General features: G+C 42.7%; 1 protein-coding gene across 6 annotated transcripts in view; it reads left to right on the top strand.

Annotated features, from left to right (window-relative positions):
* The window catches only part of PPP2R3A (protein phosphatase 2 regulatory subunit B''alpha), a 60,723-nt gene extending 37,879 nt beyond the window's left edge, over nt 1-22,844 (top strand). For 4 of the 6 annotated variants that reach the window (XM_075099489.1, XM_075099488.1, XM_075099494.1 and 1 more), the window contains 8 exons: nt 4,526-4,612; nt 7,190-7,346; nt 9,412-9,460; nt 10,045-10,134; nt 11,128-11,303; nt 11,829-11,947; nt 13,491-13,597; nt 17,978-18,303. In XM_075099489.1, the coding sequence (XP_074955590.1) occupies nt 4,526-4,612; nt 7,190-7,346; nt 9,412-9,460; nt 10,045-10,134; nt 11,128-11,303; nt 11,829-11,947; nt 13,491-13,597; nt 17,978-18,074 (882 nt within the window). In that variant the 3' untranslated portion in view covers nt 18,075-18,303. Of the gene's footprint in view, nt 1-4,525; nt 4,613-7,189; nt 7,347-9,411; nt 9,461-10,044; nt 10,135-11,127; nt 11,304-11,828; nt 11,948-13,490; nt 13,598-17,977; nt 18,304-19,673 lie in introns of those variants that run through there. The other 2 variants (XM_075099491.1, XM_075099490.1) reach the window with 1 other exon arrangement.
* The last annotated feature ends 1,248 nt before the right edge of the window (nt 22,845-24,092 follow it).

Genomic DNA, 24,092 nt, shown 5'->3' with positions numbered 1-24,092 from the left:
CCTTTCCTGTAAGGAACAGATGGCAGAAAGACACCATTGCTCTGGGCAAACCCTGAACTGTCACACTAATGTTTTATGAAAATGTGTAACAAGAATCAATTTTAAATGTTTAGATGCACTTGACCGTGACAGTGAACATCAGTGTACTATCAACATATTGAGTCCCCATGGAGCACGACAAGATACACTGAGCATAGTAACTGGCCAGAATAGGTCTAACAATGGCCAGGGAATTATAGAGGCACATGAATGGGTGGAGTGTGGAAGGTGCTTGTGGCACATGTAGCCTGGTATTTGGTGTTTAAAGTACATGTGAGAGCTGAAAGACTTAAGATCACACTAGCACCTGTTTCTCACTGCAATATCAACCAGTTGTTCTTTTCTGGTGAGCAGGTAAAGACAGAATGTGTGGCTGTCCTGGTTCTGGCTGTTGGGTGGTGGCAAAGGCCGTTCTGTGCATCTGCCTTTCCTCTTCTCAAGTCACATGCTGTTCCTGTATTTTTCAGGGTCTAAAGGAGGGAATACAGACAAGAAATAAATGTCTTCATAGAGAAATCCCCCAAATGATCACCCCTGGTGTCCCCAAGCAGCAATTGCTGCACTTTCTGGACCTCATCAGGGCGCGCAATGCATGTTCTGGTCTGAGAGACCGGCTGTGAGAAACTGAGGTTCCACTTAAAGATAACTGAAGTGCAGGCTGCTACTAAAACGGACAACACCTTTTCCTTCCACTCTCTTTTTCCACAACATCCCTTGTGCCTGGGTGAGGTCCTGTGTGACCACTCTAAAGCAGTCACAGAACTGGACCCTTCATGAGTACATGAAGCTCCTCAGTGCCTCTTGATTCTGTTCGTGCCTCCACTATGCTTTCCTAATTCAGTCTGAGCTTTAAGCACCCTTACTCATAGTACTCTGACAGAGGTCGTTTCCTAGGCTTGCTTCCAGGCAGCCAGGAAAGTGGTGCTTGTGGTTGAGGCAAATGGTGTGTAGCAGCAAATTTTACAAAGCTGTGATGTCCTTCACCAACTCCTCATGCTGGCAGGACAATGCTGTTCTGGGTGTCCGTGCTGGCAGACAGATTCCTTCTGAGCTCAACATGAAGGAAGCCATGGCCAAATCACTGGGTTGGAGAAGAGTCAAGACCTTGGGAGACAGAGTCTGTTGAGTCAGGTTGTTCCCATCTGGAGTGGCAGTACTTGGCCCACTGCAGCAGTGGCTCTCCTCTCTGATAGCAGGAGCTCCTATTTCTCACATCTCCTTTCACAGACAGTTTGGCACTGCTTTCTCTTTAATGTTACAAAATCCAGTATTCCCACCAGGAGGTAATGAAGGAAAGAGCTTTCTCCTTGGATTTTGAGACTACTTGGATCCTTCTGATCCCTCCAAGGTAGAGTGCCTTATACCTACTTACAGTGGCAGAATGTTGTATTTGCTGCAAGTGCAAGAATTAAATTTTAGTTTTGTGTTACAGATGAGGGCTGCAAGGAGATACTGGCTTTTGTGTTCATTGTTGGATACAGCATCACTTGGTTGAAGTCACCTGGACAGTAAGCTAACAGTCTAGTATGGGTAAGGTGTGTATACACATTTCAGTTGTAGTTTTGCCTACCTCTGCACATTTTAGAGTGCCTTTTGGGTACAATAGGCTGTAATTTAATCCGTATCTGTATCTGTGAGCTGTTGTATTGCCAGTATATTAATCTACTTGTGTTTTTTTTTTTCAACAGAGAGTGACTCCTGAAGCTGATGCGTAATATCATGTAGCATTTATTGTAAAAGGTTTAAAATGTGACTTCTTCCAGAATGTTCAAACAAGGCTCAGAGTTAGCGCTGCATGCTGTTTTTGAAAAGCTGACTCAACTAAAAACAACTTGGCAAAAGATATTGCATGTTGAAAAATGCTTCGGCTTATGCAGTGTTACCAATGTGAATGTGTAAGGGGAAGATGGCTTACAGGGTTTAATAAAGCTTTGTGGTTTTTTCCAGAAATGGTATTGCTTTTGTTCTTCTATGGGAACACTGGGGAAAGGCCTAGAGCTGTGATCCATCAATGGTTTCTGTCCTGGAGGTAGATTACATGAGGATAATGGGCAAATAGGAAGGGGCTCCCCCTTCCAAAGGCTTATGGACTGAATTCAGAATAAATTATCTTACACACTGGGAAAAATGAAGCCAGTTATGGCTTTCACTAAGGCATTACTGACACGTGGCTTAAATGCTCCAAATAATCAGAGGCTGTGTAATTATGTTCTAGGATGTTTCCCAAATATGTTTTTTGACAGCTTGGTTGTCCCAACTTGGAAAAGAGAGAAGTATTCGCATTTTATACTGATACATACACTATGTACTATCTAGTGAAACTGGACCATTGTTTGAATAATAAAGCCTGCACTGAGTGACTGGACATGGTAAAAGAGATTAAAAGAGATCCCATTTTACCTCTGAATGCCTTATTTTTACAGCTAGGTGAGGAGAGGGGAGATGGAACATCTTTGTTAATATGGTCTGATAGAGGAACAGTTTCCTACATGTCACAAATGGGGATATTTTGTTGTCTTTTATTACCCTGGAGGCAGAGGATAAAGAAAAAGATTGCTGGTTGGGGTCCATTTTCTGATTCTTGGGATTGTTATTTTTGAGTCCTTGGAATGGTGTAAAAGCCCTGTATCTTTAAGAATTGCTACAGGCTTGTCAGGTGTGATAATGGGTTATGTATGAGGTGAGATCCACTTCAGTCTCTGAGCTGTTGTGCAATCTGGAAGCAAAGACCAAACAAAGTTCAAAAATAGAGTCCAGAATGGCAGTGGCTGCCAGAGGCATTAAAGAAGAAACAAACATACAGCTTTTTCATAGTGCTTAAGACCAGAAAAGATCATTGTGATTACCTAGTCTGAGCTCTTGCATTAGCAGGCCATAGAACATTCTCAGTGATTGCTATAGTTAGGATTGATATTTTTTTTTGTTTTTAATTAAATTGACACCCAACTTTAGAAGGACATCCATCTTTGAAATCTGGAGTGATAGAGAGCCTGCAGTGTTTCTTTGGGAGTTGTCCAAGTGGTTAATCAATGGCAGTGTAAAAGAAGTGCATTCTTATCTTGTCTGAATTAGGCTGATTTCAGCTTCTAGTTATGTATTTCATGAGAGAGAAAAAGTCTTCCTGCTGTCCCACACCTCCCCATGTGGGCTTTTAAGGACCAGGATAGCTACCAATAGGTATTATGTTCAGCTAAGTTGAATATATTAGTTGTATTTCTTCAGGATACATTTTGAGTCCTTAAATCATTCTTGTTGCTCTCAAAATTATTTGTGCTCATCAGCATTTACTGTCTCACTAATCTTTGCATTCCAAAGCAGACTGTTTTACAATCCTGTACTTGGTTCCAGATCTGTTCTGAACGAAGAACCAGGGCTTGTGTGACTGAGTCAAAGCATGGCCCTTAAATGGTGATTACCCACTCAAAGCTAGTTCTGGCTAAGAAACAAACCCACCCCATTTAATGTGTTAACTGGATTAATTCCTATAATGTCCATATTGTGTAAAGTTAATTTCTGTGTTGGAATAGCATGCACTATTAAGGTTTACCAAAATTCTGGGATAATATGTCAACATGATGTCAGAGACATCAAAGATTTTTTTGTATTAGGTTTGGCTGACAAGAATTATATTGCATAGGTTTCAGTGCTGATATCCACATTAATTATATTTCTAATTTCTCTTGAATATGTTTATTTATTGTTGTTTCCCCTGTTAAGTTTATTCCTGCATGCTCTTGATTGCACATTTGTGTTTTCCCCACTCTGTGATGATGCTTGACAAGTGAACAAGGAAGGGACTGGAAGAGTTCAGCTTGCTTTGTTAGGTACTTCGGAGTGTACTCCAGCTCATACTGTGAACTGTTCCTCTTGGGTTCTTGGAAGTCTCTGCATTCCCACCCCATGCTTTTTACTCGCTTTCACCAGAGGCAGATCAGTAAAGGAGACAAATGAGGTTAACACCTACCTAAGATAAATGCAGACAGATAATCTCTAGTGCTTACTTTCAGTGGAGCCACCAAGAGGATGAGGCATTGTTATAGACATTAATCGTGGCTTTCATTTACATGTCCTGTTTCCTCTTGGGAAGTCTGGATATCTTTTTTCTGGTGCAGAACACTAATTCAGTTGAGATCCATGCAAGCTACAGTGCCTAAAACCTGAAAAAAACTCTGTTTCAAAATGATTTGTCAGCAGTTTGAATGTAGTCCCTGACATAAATAATGCATCTGCATGCTCAAAGATGTGAATTAAAAGCAGTGAAAATATTTGCAGAGTGGAAATGGATAATACGGGTTCAGAAATAAATGTTACTTCCAGACCATGTAGTGAATTAAGGATAGCAATATCTACAAGAAAGGATCACAAAACATTTTTGAAAAAAGTCCCCTTAGGATGAGTGAATAAACAAAATAAACATACTGCATTTAAATTCCCAAACTGGTATACTTCAGGAGTTTATTTCAAGAGCACTGTTCATGTGTTGCAGGTTATACAGAGAATATTCTACACAGTCAATCGATCCTGGTCTGGGAAGATCACTCTAACAGAGCTGAGGAAAAGCAACTTCTTGCAAGTATGTTGGTTTGTGCCTGATCATATAGAATGCATAATACCTTTGTTTCTATAACTGTATACTATATGGCAAGGGAGCTGTGCCTGGATTGTAGTGAAGTAGGCCAAATGCTCAGTGCTAGTAGAGTGACGGAGCTAGTGGAGGGGTTGTGTCTGAGTTGAGATGAGAGACCAGGGACTGGAGTAGCCAAGAGCACTGATAGAAGGTCAAGGGGCAGCTGTGCACCCGCTCTGAAGCTGTCAGGCAGATTGGCTCTTGGCTCCTGATCTAGCCAAATAGGAAGGGAAGCAAGATGCAGCATTGCACCTATGTTAAGTGGCTCCTTGAGCAGCCAAGAATAGCTGCCGGATTGTCTACACAAGTGGTGGGTAGGACAGCCAATTTCCTGACTCCCAATGGCACAATCAGCCCACTGACAGTTGGTCAGGCATGTTGTGCTGTGCAGTTGTGAGGCTGTGCATTTCAGGAGCTGATTTCCACTTCTGCAGTAGACTTCTTCAGAAAGGTTAATGAATGAAGCTTAGTTCTTGTTACAGTCCGTGTGATGTATCCTTACGTTGGGCAGAGGTTTCAGGATTTGGATCTCTGTTCTCTATATATTTTGCCCAAAAGAGCACCAGGTTAAAACTGTCTAAAGCTGCTCAACTCCAGCCCAACCTAAAAAGCCAGAAAGTCTTTAGCCTAAAAGATTAAGAACTCTGCTAAAGCAGTAAGACTTCCCTACTGGATCCTGTTTTCCCTTCCAGATGTAGTGTGCTGTCTTCATCAAAAGCCTCAAGCATGAATTCACGCTGCTCCTCCTTTCAGACATCATCTGCCCCACTGATCACATAAGTCAATGAAAAAATGAGTGCTCCCTTGGACTGTGTCATCCCAGTTCCTCTCTAACCTCTGTTATAAACAAATCCTCCCAACTTATCCTGCATCTTTATTCACTCATTTTCTCCCTTTATACACTCCCTGTTTCTCCTTGCATACCTACTCTGCCTTTCATCTCCTGCAGCAGGGAAGTTCAGCTCTGGGACCATAATTCTGCCTGGGCAGCTCTTTGCTGCATATGTAAATGACATATTTTGGCATGAGTTATAAAAGAAAAACAAACAGTTATTGAAAAACCTCCCCAAGTGATTATCATCTGCAAAGAAATTAAGACATCCATGAAGAACTGAAGAGGCTAGTGAGTGATTGATCAGAGGTTTTTAGACTTGAGTGTCACCAAGTCAGAGTAGTGCAGGTCTGGCAGTACTCTCCTGTTGTCCCTGCCTGAAACCTGGTTGATATCAGGATGTGAGAGTTTTGCTGAGATTCAGTTGGCTTCCTTGGATGTGGAGATGACTGAAAGTTGCTGTTGAACTATCAGTGCCTACATATAGAACAGCAGCTGTTTTTATGGTTACGGATAGAGGGGCCACTAAGCCTGCCTGCTTAGAGACATAATGCCCTGGGATAGCTCTTAGGCTGTGTCTCACCTTTTTCTGAGAGGCTGTGAGGGCAGGGGAGGACAGACAGGGGAGGTTTATGTTGGACACTAGGAAGAAGTTCCTCACCCAGAGGGTGGTGGATCACTGCAACAGGCTCCCCAGGGAGGCAGTCACGGCACCAACCCTGTCAATATTCAAGAAGCACTTGAACAATACCCTCAGAGACATGGTGTGAATTTTGGGGTTGTCCTGTGCAGGGACAGGAGTTGGACTCAGTGATCCTTGACAGTCCCTTCCAACTCAGGATGTTCTGTGATTCTATAGCTCACATGAGTCTCTAAGCCTTTTCGCATTCTTGCAGCCATAATTTATTAGACTGAAAAGGCTGTCTTATGTCCCCTGGCCTCAGCACTAGGAGAAAGGCAAGCAGGGAGGTGGCACTGGTAAACATACACTCCTGTCAGTGGGAAGGTGGAGTGAAGGGCAGAGGTGTGAAGTGGGAATGAAACAAGGACATTGTCACCAAATGTTTTCTAACAAGACGTGTTAAGAGATGTCATGGTTGGAAATCTGTCTAAGCCTCACAGTTAAACCAGACTAATTCCTGTCAGTGACAGCCCAGGGAAACCAGTGTGATTGGTTTTATCTGCTTGGGAACCATCCCTCCTTCCCCAGTCCAGGCATGAGTCTGAAGCAAGACTTGATTTTGCCCTTTGGGAGCCAGGCAAGGATGTGTGATGTGTAAAGATATATCTCAGTTCCTGTGGAGAACAGTGGACTTGCTGATGTAAATGGCTCTAAGAGTCTCTGGTACAGGTCAGAAATGTTTCACAAATAATAGATCCCAGCTGACAGAGCAGTTGTGTTCTTGTTGCTCTGCCTCGCTCTTCACTTCAGCTGAAAATTGGCAGAAATTGTTCACAGGAGTGGCAGAAATATTGTGCATACATACGCTAACCAGGACAGCCAAGCCAGGTGCTCTGTAAGTCCCTGTTAAGGAATGCAGCAACAGAATATCCTACAGGGGAGAAAGGCTGCATTTTGGATTAGCTCTCAGAGCTGTGTTCACCCAACTTCCACAGAGGTTGGAGGAGTTCAGCTGCTGAACTGCCTCTTTGTCTAGGTTTAACTTCCCACTTTATTTGTACTCTTTCAGACTCTTGCTCTCTTGGAAGAAGAGGATGATATAAATCAGATCACAGATTATTTCTCCTATGAACACTTCTATGTTATATACTGTAAATTCTGGGAGCTGGACACTGACCATGATCTTTACATTAGCCAGAAGGATCTGGCTAGGTACAGTGATCAAGGTATGCTGCCTGCAAGCTGTGGTGGGACGACGGGGATTGCTCAAAATAGATTGTTCCCACTAAAGAGTAAAGCTTACCTTTAATTTGGTTAATTTGATATCTCAACAAAATTTAAATGGAGCCATCCATCGCTTACACAAATGCTGATTTACAGAGCCAGTTGTAGGGCTTAGACACAGAAATGCAGTACACACTATTTTCTGCATGAGTAGCTAGAGAGAGAGCTTCTGTTCACATGTGGGTCACTGCCAGAAGGACAAGCTAAAACAATGTCTTGAAACTTGCTTATTATTTACTAAGGGTTTTGCAGGAACTTGGAAGTAGGGACAAGAAGGACAAGCACATGTGAACTTCAAAGATTGCTGAAGTGCAGTCTCGTTATGTGTGAGAGAAATTCTAGAGTCCAGTGAAACTTGGTGATTTTCAGTTTGCAGATGCACTCTGGAGAATATCTTTTGAGTTCATTGTGGAAGTCCTTTCCACAACTGAGCAGATGCTCTGAGTTTTCAAAGGTTCAAAGGCCATGGATAAGTTAATGGAATACAAATACAGAAAGGGCTATAAAATCCGAAGGCATTTGTTCTGTATGCATTGTGCTAGATGGAGGCACTCAGGTCAGCTGTTTTTAGGATTATGTTCTGAGAGCATGATATGCCCATGTGCTTACCTGTTAGGATTTGTGATGTAATATCTTAGACAAGAGCTTGAGTTATTGACTGCATTTTTAATCCTGAAGACAAAGCCTTCTTGGATTCTTCTGTGTGGTTGCTGCACTTTTTGGGAAAGTAGGTCTGGGACAGAGATCAGATTTGGGGAAATGGGATGTTTGGACGCAACGTGTGACTGGAGGTGGCAGGATAGGTGAAGTATGTGTTAAGGTGTTGTAGTGTGTAGGGTTACAGGGATCTGGAGGTATGACAAGTTGTCAGGCATTGCTGGAACTCTGGAGACAGGGACAACATTTTGTAGGAGCCAAGATCCTAGTGAGCTGAAGTAAAAAAGAAGGAAAGGGGTGTGAGAATGACAGTGCTTTTGGGGGTGTGTGTGTGTGTGTGTCAGAGTGGCCCACATGTTCTGAGTGCAGGCGTTCATGGGAAGGCCATGGGGGTTCTGCGTGAGTGTGGAAGTCACAGGGTCAGGAGCATTGATAATGGGGCTGGATGATGTGAGGATGGAGGAATGCCTGACTTGGGATAGGTGATACGGGAGACTTGTTCCCTGCTGGGATCTGGAGTGGGGCTATGGCGTATTTGTTGCACAGGAGGCTTGAGAGCACTGGGTGCTGGGGAACTAAAGATAGAAGGGGCGCTGTGGGCAGGGTGAAGGGGAGAAGCCATCAGTGCAGTGGCACAGCAGCCTGTCAGCACTGTGCCAGGAGGATCTGAGGGATGGTGCAGGTTGGGTCTGCCTGGCTGGCGTGCCAGAAGTATGCCAGGACTACAGAAGTGATGGAGAACATGTAGAAGGAGCTACGATGGGGGTCTAAAGGAAGTGGGTCAGCAGTCTGGGAAGGTGAGGTTAGTGTGCAAATCCTGCCCCAGACTGGTACTTGCTGCTTGGCTGGTATGTCTCTGCCATAACAATCTATCCCATGCATTTCCTGGCTGGCAAAACTGATGCTGCTTTTTTGTTGTCCTTCCCTGCAGCAGGATTGCCACAGCTTGTGCTCTGTTAAGAATTGTTTTGTAGGCATTTGATGTGTAAATTTTGCTTGATAACTGAACTTCTTTTGCAATACACACTGAAATAGTCTCCTATCAGCAGGATTTGCTTATGTGACAAATCGTACTGCAGCAAAGTAGGAGTACCGCTGCCTATGTCCAAGAATCCACATAATACACAGTGGCTGTATTTGTGGGGAAATATGGCATTTGGGAGGATACAATGGCAGGCACACTGGGAGAATCATCTTCAGTTTTTATAAAATGCTGCTGAACAGACCAGTAGAGTGGTTAGAGCATTTTAGCAATGGGAAATGGCTTTGTGTTAATTAAGCATAAACAACCGGTTGTAGTTATTCCTGTGACCTGTAGCTTCATTTTCTCCATGTCTTCTTTGTTTCCAGCTTTATCAAACAGGATTATTGAGCGAATATTCAGCGGCGCTGTGGTGAGGTGAGGAGTAAGCATACTGGTTGGGGATAGAAGTGAAGGGAATTTCTGTCAGGCTGATTAGAAATGCAAGACACTGTCAAAATCCCCACTGATCAGAATGGTTTCCAACATGGTGCTCCAGTTGGAGCTGCCTGAAATGGAGTGAGACTTCTGGGTATCTTAAGAAAACAAATTAAAAAATCTTGTAGGATGGCTACCCATAGACCTCATTAGAGAACAAGCTGGGCATAGCCAGAGGGATCATGCAAGCACTATGTGTTTGTGCCCTGCACAGGCATAGCTGGAGAGCACTGCTTTAAAGTTTCTGAAAAGTAAAACAGCCCAGCACTTGTTGTGGGAGGGGACATGGTAGATGAGCCTCCGCTCTGCAGAGGCAGCAAGGCAGCAAATGCTGTGCCTGTGCGGAAGAGTGAAAGGACTGGTGCTGGGGAGTGCATGGAGTACGGGCTAAATGGGTGACGATGCCCCGTTTTCTCTTGCCAATGATTTGGGACTTCTGAAAAATATGTTTGGTAACATTCTGAGTATTTAGGAGCCTGGTGGTTCGGTTTTGGTTTTTTTTTTTTTTTTCATGTGTCTTCCAGAGGCAATGAAGTTCAAAAGGAAGGCCGCATGAGTTATGCTGATTTTGTGTGGCTCCTGATTTCGGAGGAAGACAAAAGAAGTGCTACAAGGTCTGACTGATTTCTATGTCTTAGTAAAAGTATTGAGATGAGCAGATAAGATTGTAGAAACTTCTGTGGCCTACTGCTTTCTACAATTGATGGCATCTTGGGTTCCAGTGATTATTAGGAAGAAAGCAACTTACTGTCAATGTTTGGTCAAGTTATTTGCCTTTCTTGAGGAGAAACTGTGTAAAATCAGTTTTCCTGTGATGCTAAATGTCTTGGTGGTCATCAGTGCCTTGGGTTACTGCTGGCTCTGGGGGTAAACCCCTGAGAAGTTTGCAGCAGATAGGCATGTTACCTTCACACATGAAGCAAGTGCGTAGGGTTTGTAAGGAAGCTTCACTGTGTCACTTTGTAAAACCTCCCTATGCGGCTGGTTTGTACAGCCAGTCGGAGACTATTGGGCAGAGCTGAACTAGATTTGCCTGCTATTATTAGGACAAGAAGCCTTCTCAATAAAAATGAGAAGAATAATGCATAAATCCAGGGTTGGACTCTCCAGACATAAAGGGAGGATGTAGAGTGTAACTCTAGAGTGTAACTGCCTAAAAGCATTGCCTTATGTGTAAAGGAATAGAGGAAATAAGTGCATACCATGCCTGCATCATCACTCACCAGAGTTACTCAGGGATAGCCAGTGTCCTGGGTTCAGAGCTGGTTGTATTTGGCCAACTTTGGCTGCTGAATCAGTGACACTCTAACCTACGTGAACCAGTTGAGCTGGAGCACAGTGGGCGTTTGCTACAGCTACCAGGTGAAACAGGTCACGAGCATGGCTCTGCTCACAAGCCACTTGGGAGACTAACAGGTGGCACTCTTGAGTGCTAGCCTGTGCCCTGATCCTTCCCAAATGGTATTTTCATCCCTGCTTTTATGCCAGCCTTTGGGCAGAAGAGCATTAGAGGATGGGGGAAGATGGATGTGCATTGCTACAATCTCTGCTCTGTGGAGTTCCTAGTGCAGTGACGTGCTTTCACTAGTCCTCTCTCTCTTTCCTAGCATTGAGTACTGGTTTCGGTGCATGGATCTGGATGGGGACGGAGTGCTCTCCATGTATGAACTGGAGTACTTTTACGAGGAGCAGTGTGAGCGGATGGAAGTGATGGGCATAGAACCACTGCCATTTCATGACTTGCTGTGTCAGATGCTTGATCTCGTTAAGCCAGAGAGGGAAGGTAAGTCCTGTTTAATGAGAGTTTCCATCCTCTTTAATCTGTGGTGGATCGAGAAAGTAATGTCACTTTGAAACCCATCTATAGGTAAAGCCTTGTGTTAGAATCACAGGGCTGAAATTACTGCACAAGGTAAGAGTCTGAACAGTGGCTATTGTGCCATAATGTTATGCATCAGGAGGTTTGAAATACTAAAACAAAAGACCTTCCGAATTAACATGGTGGAACTGGAGCAACAAATCTTGTATATTTCAGCTGTGGGATGTGCTGACAGTCTAGATTATGAAAATGGACCATCCACATTCTTTCATATTTCACATGAATGAGAAAGACCTCTATATGTCTGTGAGATTTAAGCCTAATAAACATACCCAGAATAATGTTAAAATCCTTGACTGACTTGGGAAGAAATTTTGTAATATTGTAGCATACTGGTGTTTTAATTAAAACTTCAATAAGACTGACAAGTAATAGGTCCAGTCTCTTACTAAGAACTCAGCACAATACTGTGGGGGCTTTTTTCTGCAGGAAGAGTAACCTTGCGAGACCTGAAGAGGTGCAGAATGGCTCATGTATTCTACAACACCTTCTTTAATTTAGAGAAATATCTGGACAATGAACAGAGGGATCCCTTTGCAGTACAAAAGGTATAAATCACCTTTATTTCTAAATACAGGCCTTCTCAAACCTATCTTTGGAATGCACCTGGATGTAGAGAAAATCCAACCAAATATAAGAAAACCTTTTTCACAAGTAGGGTGGTCAAACACTGGAACAGATTGCCCAGAGAGGTGGTGCAGCTTCTATTCTTGGAGGTTTCCAAGATGTGACTGGGCAAAGCCTTGAACCCCATAACCTGACCTCATAGGAAACCCTGACTTGAGCAGAGGCTGCGACTAGAGACCTCCTGGGTCTCTTCCAGCACAAATTACGCTGCTATTCTATGATTCGGTTGCCATCACTGATCCTACTACACCAGCACTGGCAGTGCAGCATGTGATTCTAGAGAGAATGACTGGAGCATGCTGGATTGCACCGATTCAGCAGGCTGAAGGAGAGTGACTCAGCTGCACTAGAAGGGAACCTGGTTTGCTCCCTTTAGAAAGGCACCATGAGATTCAAACCTTGATATCCCATTTGTCTCTTCCTGTCTTCTACATAGCTGCAGTCATAAATAAGTAGGCTATGTGTGAAGATTTAGTAAACCCTCTGGGCTGGAGCCTTAAAACAGCACTAGCGATTTTCCCATAGCCTAAACAGAACCAAAGAGACAGATCTTTGTAACACAAGGGCTGAGGCAGATGAGATGTCAACACTGTGATCAGGCCGCACATGCAGTAGACTAGATAGAAGGTTAGGCTATTCCACATTGTGACTGGTTGTCAGCCTGGCTGCACTGTCATTCACCATCCTTTCTTCCCAAGCAGAGAAAATACAAGAGGAGGTTGTGGCTTTTGTGTTTCGCAGTTGTTGCTCACCAACTGTGGGATGTTCAGAGGCTTGAGTTTTGTCAGCTATTGGTGTAAAGTCCCTCACCTCTGGCTCCCCTTGCACATCCAGTGAAACTGGATGTGTCTACAGCTTAAAGACTATCTCCCAGAGCCTCTTATCTGGTCAAAGTACAGTAAAGTGGTGGGCATGCCAAAAACAACTCTGGTTCACTCCCAGCAGCTCCTACATAACTTGTAAGAGTAACTTTGTGGTTCAACGATTCAAGGCTTAAATATATCCTAATCCAGAACCATGCTAATTTGTGTGTTTGTTTGTTTAAACTGGATCATCATAAAAGCAGTCAAGTGGGGCCAGGGGGGATAACAAAGATTTTAAATCATTAATTTCTTTAACCAATTACAAAGCGCACAGATGCAGGTCTTGCTGAGCTAGAGCAAAGAAAATGTGCAGTTATTCATGTTCAGCATTTCTGAAATGAATCAGGGTCAGTTTGTTGGCAGCTTATGTCACACGCTGAGCTTTATAGTCTAAGGGATGTATTTTCTTCGTAGTCATTTATGTGCAGATGTTAAAATAGTTTAAGATAACAGTGAATCTTTCAGTTAAGGTAAGTTTTGACTAGATGTTTCTATACAGTTGCTTACTATTCCTAGAATTGCTGTTTCACATGCTTAGACCTATTGTAAACAGCTGTAGAGAGGTATGGACAGAGCATGTTTGACTGTCTTATCTCTTCAGGACATTGAAAATGATGGCCCTGAACCCTCTGACTGGGACAGATATGCTGCTGAAGAGTACGAGATTCTTGTGGCTGAGGAGTCTGGGAATGAGCAGTTACAAGAAGGGTAAGCACAGGCATTGCGCTGCCCTGGGGGGACACTATTTGGCTCCAGTTGATGTTTAGTAGAAGCATGTGGATGCCACTTTTAACAGAGGTAGCAGATTAGCGGACTTATCATTTAGACTCAACGCTGGAGAGTGCAAAGCCTACAACAGTTGCTCCGAAAGGCAGTATTGGTATATCTGTCACAATGGCCGCCTTTGTGGGCAGCTATTTGGATCAGCTACACACACTGCAGTAATGAAGGTAGCTGGGAAAAAGGACAAAGCCTTTTTCTTTTGGCAGTTATACAAAAAAAGAGATTAAATGACTTTCCTTAGTCTTGGCCATGTCACACTATCATAGATTAGAAACTGTAGCTCTGTTATATTTAGTCTACCTAGCAGAGACTTTCTTTAGTCAAATAATCCTACTTTCTGCCAAACTATGCCTATTAGTCTGTGCTCTTCATAAGCTGTGTTTCAATGTTTTCATTCATTTACAAAATTTGTTGAGACTTTTCCTTTAAAATACTGTTGATTTCTGCAATACCTACCCTCATTTTTGCAGCCTTCTATAAAACTATGGACAGACATGGCAGCTATCCTTAGAGTCAATGAACCTAGGCAGAAAAGTTGCTCCAGAACCTCTCTGTGTGCAAGGGCTTCCTGCAGAGGCTCCTAATGGAGACTCAGTATAATTATCATTTAGATTTGTGTCTATGTTAGTATCTTCTTGAGAATATTTCTCTGGAAGTCTCCAGGTTAATATAACAAACATCCAAAGGATGCTTATCCCACGTTAATCTTGCATGATTCAGGATTTCATCTATTCTTGAACGTATTTGTAGAGCCATTAAAGTAAGAGTGCTGAGAAGATTGCGTAATTCTCAAAACTTCCCACACTGGAAATTGCTTGGGATAACAGTAGCACCTACTAATTAGCCACAGAGATTTGCAAGGCTATTGAGAGCTATGTTTCCCTCTCTCCCTGTGATGAGCATCCAAACAACTATGGGCTGTTCCCTCACCTCCTTTGAGCAGCCTTGCCTTTTTGTGGCCTTCACAACAGAAGATGAGGTAACACAGGATCAAAGATAAAATTGCTGTATTCCCTGCTTTGCAATACATGTGTCCTCAACACAGAAAAGAAATTGGGGTCTGCCATAAAAGCTTTGCAGGACCATAAATGCCCGAACTCACCAAAAACAGAAGAAAAGTGGCAGGTGATGTCAGATTTTTGAAGTCTGAAGCAGCTCTGTGTCTTCCTGTAAAGAGCATGTCAGCAACCTTGCTGCTTGCTTTTAAGAGCCCCTGTAAAGCTCTGTAGTCATGGCAGCAGGATTAGATCTCATTTGTGGAGCATAGCAACAGACCATGCAGGAAAAAAGGAAGGGAAAAGAAAAACAAAGAGCTGGATGCCCAGACAAATTTGCAAGAAAGAGGCATTGAGTTTTTGCATATACATTATTTCTGTTGTCCTTTGAGGATGACAGAAACGGGGAACAGGGACAAAACCAAGACAACTTGCGAGCTTTGTGAGACCGGAAGATTGTTCGCTAAGGTATCTGACAGGATCTGAAATCTGGTATTTGTCTTGTTAGTACATTTGAAAAATCACCATCATTCAGCAATCGCAGATGAATTAGTGTGTACCACATTTGTGACTTAGCCCTGTCCATAGCTTCTCTGGATGGAAGGTTTCTAAAACCAGAAAGTGTCCATCTGGCTGTCTGCAGTCTTGCCCATGAGAGAGCAGGTGCTCCTGGAAGAGGAATCTCATCAAGACATAGTGGATGCTCAGAATGACTTCAAAGATGCTGTGACTATTGAGAGCTACAGTCGCCAAAAATGACATAAGAGAAAGGTGTTGTCTTGCTCAGGACAACGATGAGGCATCGTGTTTCACTGGAAGCTCAAGCCTATCTGAACACTTCTCAGCCATGCTCTGCTTTATACATCTGTGTATGAGATTCATTGAAGACAGTCTGTTCCCTGATGAATGCAGACACACACTGATGTTTGAAGGCAGATCTAATAGCTGAGTCTGACCAACACAAGCTCTTAGTGCAAATATAAGCATTGGTTTTGCAGAAGTCCTTTCTTTCAGTCCAGGCTATGGCCTGCCTGGCAGAAGTGGGCACCACTTTGTTCACTGTTTCAGAAACCAATTTCAACCAGCTGATGTATATGGAAGCCACAATTGCCTTCACAGAAAGAGATCTTTCTCCATAGGAAGGGAGAAAGAGGAAGAAGAGGCCATCTTTTATCAGCTGCTGATAGGAAAGAATCCCCTTCACCTGAGCAACAAGGAGCAAAGGCACAATGCAGAGTAGTCCTGCTCAGAGGCAGATAGGTGGGACAAAGACACAGGACCAGATGATACTGGTTTAGGCTGCTTAGACCATTTTTCTTGTCTCCCTCAAGTTGGCTGATGGCTCAGTTGCTCACTTTCATGAACCCAGCAGCATAAGTAGTACATCGCTGAACCACGCAGTGTCAAAATGCATGTGTTTGCTGGAAGGAAGGAAAAAGAATTTCCTGGAGTAATTTGCCTTCTCTGAACAAACTAGAGTTGCCATGACTGAGTCTTGAGGAATTGGTGTTCAATACACATGAGCCCCTATGTGTATTTATGGGACTGTGAAGTTTTGAAACTGGCCTGGAAGGAGAGAAGGTGATTATCTTTAGCGCTAATCTCGTGGAAAAGCTGTCCCTTGGATGCTTCCTAGCCATAAAGGTGGAAAGCACTTTTTCCAAGATGGGAAAGGCAGGCACTGTTAAGCCTTAAGGATCAAAAGAGTGAAGTGGAAAAGTAAGTCACATGGGAAAGTACAATGGGAAGCCCCGTTTGAAGACGACATGAGAAGGTTTAGTCCAGAAGCAGAAGGCACTGGGGAAAAAAAATTATAATGGGGCTCCAAGCGCCGGTGAACATGCAAGATAAACAGTACAGAAAAAAGGCCATATTCCACATATAGGGAAAAAAAAAGGAATAAAGCTAATAGAAATTGGTAAAATTGAAGGAAGAGGGGACATAAAAGGAACATTACTAAGAACAGCATTCAAATGGAAATAAAAACTTCTACTCATCTTAAACCAAGGAGACATTAGAGAAACTGACACATGTACAAACATGCACAGTCCATTCCCAGGTGGGGAACACAGGGGAGGCGGGGCCATGCAGGCTCCTGGCAGGTACTGCTTAAGCAAAAAGTACACATATTCCATACTTTTTGGTATCCTTGCATGCATGATCAGAACAGTTATGGGTGTAGGATCCAGACCATTGTTTCCCTTTTCCCACTTAAGCAAGGACCCAGAAGGTGGCAGAATTACTCAGCAGGTGCTTTCCTTTATGGAAAAGAAGGTGAAAGTGTTGTCCAGAAAGATCTCTAGGTTGTTTGTCTCTTCTTCTCATCGGGATCACCAGACTGTAGCATAGAATCCTCCCTGCAGCAGGAAAACATACTGACATGCTCCCAAGGATTTGCTGTGCCTGCCTATAGGTTAGTGAAGGGGGAAACAGCACGAGAGTGGTAGACAGTTCCCTCTTGGCACCATCCTTGCTGGGGTATCAAAGGAGTTAATGTTTTTGCAGCACAGTTTATCACTGAACAAACTAGAGCTATTCCTGTGCTTACCACTGGAACACCTGCTGCAGTATTTCCTTCATAAGCAGCCTTGCTTCCAGAAGAAAAGGAAGAATTTTAATTTCTTGGGAGCCCTGAGAAACTAACATGTAGTGTGCTGAAACTGGAGGGAAAACATCTTAAAAACATGATTTCTCAGGAACAGGAAAGGGATGAGACCCCCAAAGTGATATCCTCTGCTGCACAGCACAGAACCCAACCAGCCCAAATAGTGCAACTGGCTGCAGCTGAGAGTTCACAGCCAAACCTCCTTGAGCTGTAAATGCTAAGGCCTGGATATTAAACCATGTGAGAGAGGAACATGACAGCATGGCCACAATTGTTCTTCTGTGAATGTCAAAATATATCCTAAACCAGAAGACGCTTTGGAAACCAGATGTTTCTGAGCAAGCCAAATCTCCTCTAGGGCCTGGATGTGTGGCTGGACAACTTTATTTCTACACTGAACTATTAAGGCTACTGTGAGCTACTGGCAATTGTTACTGAAACTGGATTCAAATTTTATAATGTTGAACACCAGTGAAAAGTTGTTTCAGAACTTACAAATGAGGATGGATGGGAGCACAGTCATGTCAGCTGTCAGAAAACTGATTTCTACAGACTGTTTTCAATGCCTTATAAATATCCTCCTTGAGTTTAACGTCTTGCATGCACTGTATTTTAGCTAGCTGCTTTAGTAGCCGCTGAAATAACATACCTGAAAATGCTCTCGCCAAAATATGGCTTTTAAAGACATACATTTTATCTTTGCAGATCATTTGAAGAAGACTATGACACAGATGAAGTCTTATCTCCCCCTGAAACTGGAGACAAGTCAGACAAACTAGTTATCTCAGATCTCTCAGCATAGAGAAATGGGAGGACATTTAATCAATATCTTTCAAACTGGATAGTATTCAGTCCCAAGACACTTAGGGATTTTTCTTAAATTCATCATTGGAGCAATGTGCTTTATTTTGTACACTGTAACTTGAGAACCCTTTTTCTCTTCCTGTGTAATTGCAATAAGATATTTTCTATAAAAGGCTTTTTACAACGCGTTATCCTGCACGCTCATTAAAAATGGTGATTGCACCTTGTTTGGTTTATATATGAATTCTCTTATGTCCCCAGATGTGCAATAAATGCCAGCATCTAATGATTAACTGTAACAACTGCATGCAACATCTACAGTGGTTGTTCCTCAGTCAGTTCAGTCTTGTGCCGTTCTGTCCCCTTGACTTTAAACCAGGAGTGACAAACAAGCTCTCAGATTAATTTAAATGTATGTCTAGAAATCTTTTAAAAATGCAAGTCACAATGAAGTTCTCTTTTCTTTGTGTCCTGGAAACCAAGGCAACATGCCTGCACATGGGGAGTGAAGTCCCTTTTTGCGCTTTAAACCATAAGCTCTTACAGTTGATACCGGACATACTTTACCTGTATGAATCTGTGGACGGTTAAAGCACCACATGATATAATGTTTCTCTAAGAATTTGAGATATAATTAATATCTCTACTTATTCTTCTGCACATAAGACATAGCATATTTATAGAAAAAAGACATAGATGCTGGTGTGTTGGAACTGCTGTCTCTTGGGTGCACCAGTTCTGTCTGTTCCCTGTTTTCCTCCCCTCTATTGTATTGCTAACCTGTAGCCTTCTCCAAGAGGCTAAGCTGAGATAATGAGGAAAAAACCAACCCTAACCTAGCGTGATAAATCTATGTTACCAGAGGGATCCTTTAACTGGTAAAGGAATTAGTCTGTAGTACTGCCAAAAATTTATTTTCTGCCCATGAAGTAGGCCCTAGTCTCAGAGATGAAACACTGTAACTAATGAAGTCATGCTTTAAGCGCAAAATTAAATTGACTTTCCCCATAGAACAGCAATTGGTGTCTCTAGTAATAGTACATGCTCTGCTGCTAGCGCTGTTCCTCCTTGCCTTGTAGCGGTCTGTGATTCAGCACAAAGGTGATTATAATTTGTTTTTACTGGTCCACAGTTTTAGCCATTGTAGATACACAAATAGAGCTGGTACTTACCTTCTCCAGCTTGGGACAGGTTTCAGCTGTCATATTTTATTTCAACTGTTGTAACTGTGCCCAAACATATAATGCTTGGTTGGCATGTATACACTATATTTCCTCTTGCCTCACTGTAAGGATATCAAACCATGCTGCCTCAGGACATCCCTGCATGAATCCCTGCCAAAATACCTGAGACACAAGTGCCAAGGCCAGGACCAGACCTCTGAGCAGGCACCTTCTTGCCTGCCCTAAAGGAAGAACCCACCCAGTTAACAGATAATGTGTGTATAGAGACACACACTGTTAGCCTGGTGTATTTTGTACATATAGATGCTAGCACAATGGAACATTTATCCCTAGATGATACCTTTAAGTGCTTACTCTTAATAACCAAATAAAGTAATTGGCTGATCACTACAATGCAGCTTCAACTTTTCCAGGAGCCTTTGAAGTGTAACACCTGCCTCCTGATGCCCAGATGGGATATACTGCTGCTGCGTTGAGGTTAGTAACTCTTCCTCAGGATGGAAGTCTGAAAGAGAGGAAGTTTTCAGTTATACTGGCCTTGGAGATCTATTCTCTTTTTCTTGAACAAAGCTGCTGCTTCATCCAGATTCATATACACACACCCCAGGATCCTGGATTTGATATTTGGGAAGCTTCCGGATTATTAGCAAAGGCACTGCAAGGTAACTTCTATAGCACAAGATGTAAGCAGGGAGCGCTCTAACCAAACCAGGATAAGCCTCTTTGAATGCAGCAAGGACACAGGAGCAGCTCTCTTCAACACCAGGGTACTTGAATCGCATCTCCACAATCACTATAACCCCAAGGGGAAAAGCTTCACTGGGGATGATTCCACAATGGCCCAAATGCAGAAGAAACTAGGAAATGATTGCAGAAATAATATAGGATGGAAGTCGCACAACCACTAATTGTAACCAGCTCCGTCCACTTCTTACCTGAAAGAACATGGGCAAAGCAGTTCACCTCTTTTCTTCACTATCTAGGTCTAGAGTTGTCTTTTAGTTTGATAAAATTTTACATCTGTCCAAAGACAAAGATTCCTCAAAGGAACAAGAAGACCCTGACCCCATTCTAGGCTGAAATTGAACCTTCATGTTATTTCAGCATCACTAGTTTTTAACTCCATAAGCAGCAGTACTGGACTGTCTAGTTGCCAGTTATGTAAAGTCTCAGTTCAGAATACCTTAGTGATTGTCTCTTTAAGCTTTTAACCTGAGATAGCCCTGGCACCTCTTAAGACAAGAAGCTTTTCCTAGCGCTGTACAAAATAACACAATAATTCAGGCTGGAAGGGACTTCTGCAGGTGTCTATTCCACATGCTCCCTTCTAAGGCAGCCCAGCTTCAAAGTTAGAGCAAGTTTCTCAGTACCTCACCTAGCTGAGTTCTGAAAAATCTCCATAGATAGTAATTCTACAACCTCTCTACATATTACATTTCCTCCTCCTCGCTATGGGAGTTCAGAGCAGCATTCTTTTCCAGGAAGGATGTACATTCCTGGGAACGCACAATTTCTTTTTCACACAAGGAGGGAGTTAGATGAAGGACTCAAGGAGCCACCAGTTGAGCAAGTGACACCCTGTTCTCAAGCACCACAGGTGTGTTGGGATGCAGACACAGTCGATGATGTAAAGATCTGGTACTCCAGCAACTCTTGGTGCATCGCTGTTTTGGTTTGGCATTTCTGTTCTTGCTTGATCATACCTTGAGCCTACTTCTGCTGCTCCTGCTCTCTATTCACCCACCACTTCAGGATCTTTCATCTTTCTCCTTGTATGCCTTTGCAGAGGGGCTTTAACTCAATCCATCAAATCAATTCAGGCTTCCACCTCACAACCACATCAGTCTGCCTGAACTGGCGCCTTTTTTTTTTTGAAGAAGTCAGTAGCCCAAGCGTGGTAAAAAACCCCACTTCCATTTTCAAGGTTTGGCTTCACTAAACTGAGAAAGAAGTTCGCTGCTGCTCTGCTGAGCCCTTTGGCCCCCAAATCAAGGCCATCTCTTTTACAACCAGAGGTTCACTGCTGCTGTTACAAAATAGAATGATTACAAACCAAATTCCTGCTTTCTAGTAGGTCAACACAAGCTAATCAAAGAAAAAAAACACAAAAACAGAACCAACTTAGAGCAAACGTTTTTTGCCTTATATCCAAATATAAGGACAAGCTACATAAGCCACTGCTGGCACAGTATCAGTGAAAAACTTGCAGTAATTTTTATTATTTACTCTAGGAGTAGAAATCCGTTCTGTCTCACTAATGAGTTTGAAAATAATCATAATTCAGCAGCCACAGATGAATTAGTAAAGGAGGTATTCTACACCCCAGTTGTGACTTAGCCCTGTCCACAGCTTCGCTGGATGGAAGGCTTCTAAATCTGCAGTATATAAGCAAGGGAAATTTGGGAACTCTTCTCCTACTTCTTAGCTTTTCTTTCTGGGACTGTCAAAACAGAGGAAGACAAGGATGTTTGTGAATACAGACACAAGAACCTGGTCAGCTGCAGCACACACCAGCTTCAGAGGTCAGCAAGCTCTAGAATGAAGTGACCCAAGAATCACAGCACAGAAAGCTTGTAGGAGTCCACTTTGTTCTGACTTGGCCTCCTGCCTCCAACTGTCAATGACACTTTAGATGTTGCATACCTTCAAAGACAAATGATGCATTTTTCATTGTAAATCCAGCTCAGACTGAAGGCTGTTATGAGCTGGGTTCCTTTTTCCTTATGAGTAGCCAGAAAAGTGAGTAGAATTCAGTTTTGCATGATAAACAAAAAAACCACATTTGTGTTTATTTGTTTTCTCTAGTCTGCTTTTGTCTAGCAAAATTAAGTCCTGTGTACTTACAAAACCCTTGCTTTTTATTTTCATATTCACAAATATTCTCTCTGCAGTACTAAGATTGGAGATACGGCTCGATACAACCACATGCAATTACCGCTGGAATGGCACTAGCTTGATTATTTTCTTTCTTCTAAAATCTCAGTAGTAATTGCTACGTTACCGTTTTCGTCATCAAAACCCAGGCACTGACATGCTCCCCTTCTGCCGGGCTGCCACCACGCGGCAGTGTTGCAAAACAGACATGGACAGCAAAAAAGAAACTCCAGTCAGTCTCAGGTTTACAGAAAACATTGTGGAAAACCTTCCTGCTCTCCTGAACTAAAGATTTAAGAAAGCTGACTTGAGATACTCTAACTAAGGTACCGTGTTTAGTTTCTGAAACAAAATATGCCTGAAAGGCAAAAAAAAAAGAGGTCACTGAAGCGTCATTTTAATAGTATGTATTTTTGGAGTATGGCGTTTTAAATCACAGCATCTTAGGTCTATGCAATCAAAACTGAACCTCAGTAAAGAGCATGAGCTCCTCTAAGAAAAACACGTAAACAGCGCTTACCCTTTTGTTCTATTCTTTCCTCCATATACTGGGTGATGGTCTTAGAAACTGAGTTTTTAATAATAAAGGTTCTCATTCTTTGTAAAAGTAGTTTGGAGAAATTTTGTGCTGGCATGGTTTTATCTTTGTATTTTTACATTGTATTTTCTTTTTTTGGCAAATAAAGGACTTTTGAATTTAAAAAGTAAAACCTGTCTTGTAGTGGTGGGATACAGCATTACTGTTCACTTCATCTCCATCTGTTGTGCCAGAATCATCTTCCCTGCTGTTCCTAAGCTCATGCATCCAGTTACCTGTCAGCAAGCCTGCCAAAGCCAAAATTCCAGGCTTTCTTCTCAAAAATACTGGGGAAGAGAAGCAATCCTACCACTCATCTTCCTCACATCTTCCTCCCTCAACATGGAGCACTATCTGCACGCTGACTTACCAAAACACCAGGCTCCTTCATTTTAACGTGTCCTGAGAACACGCATCTCCTGGCTTTTCTGCAAGTGGAGCTGGGGGGGTGGGGGTGGGAAAGCCTCTTCTAATTTCATTATATGCAAATGCTCAAGCAGAAGCTCTGCATTGTTTTATTACTTCACCTGTGCGACTGATGGGTCAGCGTTCCTGTGTGCCTAAATCTGTACGTAGCACAGTCACTTTTTGGTGGGGACCTCTAGGTTTCTTTAAAATACCAGAAGCACTTCAGTTTGAAAAATTAAATAGTTCAGACCAAACCAACAAGACGTGCTTGTGACATTATCGGTACTACTTTAAATAGCATTATATACCTTTCAGAGTGAATTTCATCAGCCCTGCCACATACCTGGAACGATTCTAACATACAAAGCTCCTCTTTTTTGTCGTTTCACTTCTTAGAAGGTTAGTTAGCAACCAAAAGCTTATTTATAAACATAATTTGTATAAAAATTAAATACATAAAATATCTGCGGGTGTGTACTTCTTGCATACGGTAAAAAGTTGCTTTTATTCTGGATCACACCAGAATCTCTGCACAATTCGTGTGCGCATCTGTACAACTTTTTCTTGAAAGTCAATCAGAGTTTCCTTGAACAAGCAGCTCCTTGCTGTGCCAGAACTACCTGTCTCAGAAAGCAGGCTTTTCAGGTTTTGTTTCAGGCTGCTGGTATGCTGTAACTCTACAGATTTTTTTCTGATAATACAAAAGTTTATGGTGCTTGTAGGGGGGTGGCCTCCAAGATGTAATGATGATACAAATGGAAGCAGCTGAACAAGAAGTCATCTGTTACCTGCTTCTCCGTTTGTGATAATGTTCAAAACTCGTAAGCACATACAAGAACACCTGCAGGGAGTTCCATGCAAAAAGAAGCGTCTGTGGCAACCCTGTTGTTCACAGGCACTGTACCATCGGGTTGGACGAGCATGAGAGCAAGAACATCACCTGCATGAGTGACCTGCTAGAAGAGCCACAAGG

Source organism: Phalacrocorax aristotelis, chromosome 7 (genome assembly GCF_949628215.1).
Source record: "Phalacrocorax aristotelis chromosome 7, bGulAri2.1, whole genome shotgun sequence".
NCBI lineage: Eukaryota > Metazoa > Chordata > Aves > Suliformes > Phalacrocoracidae > Phalacrocorax > Phalacrocorax aristotelis.
This window is presented reverse-complemented; position numbering and strand designations above follow the sequence as displayed.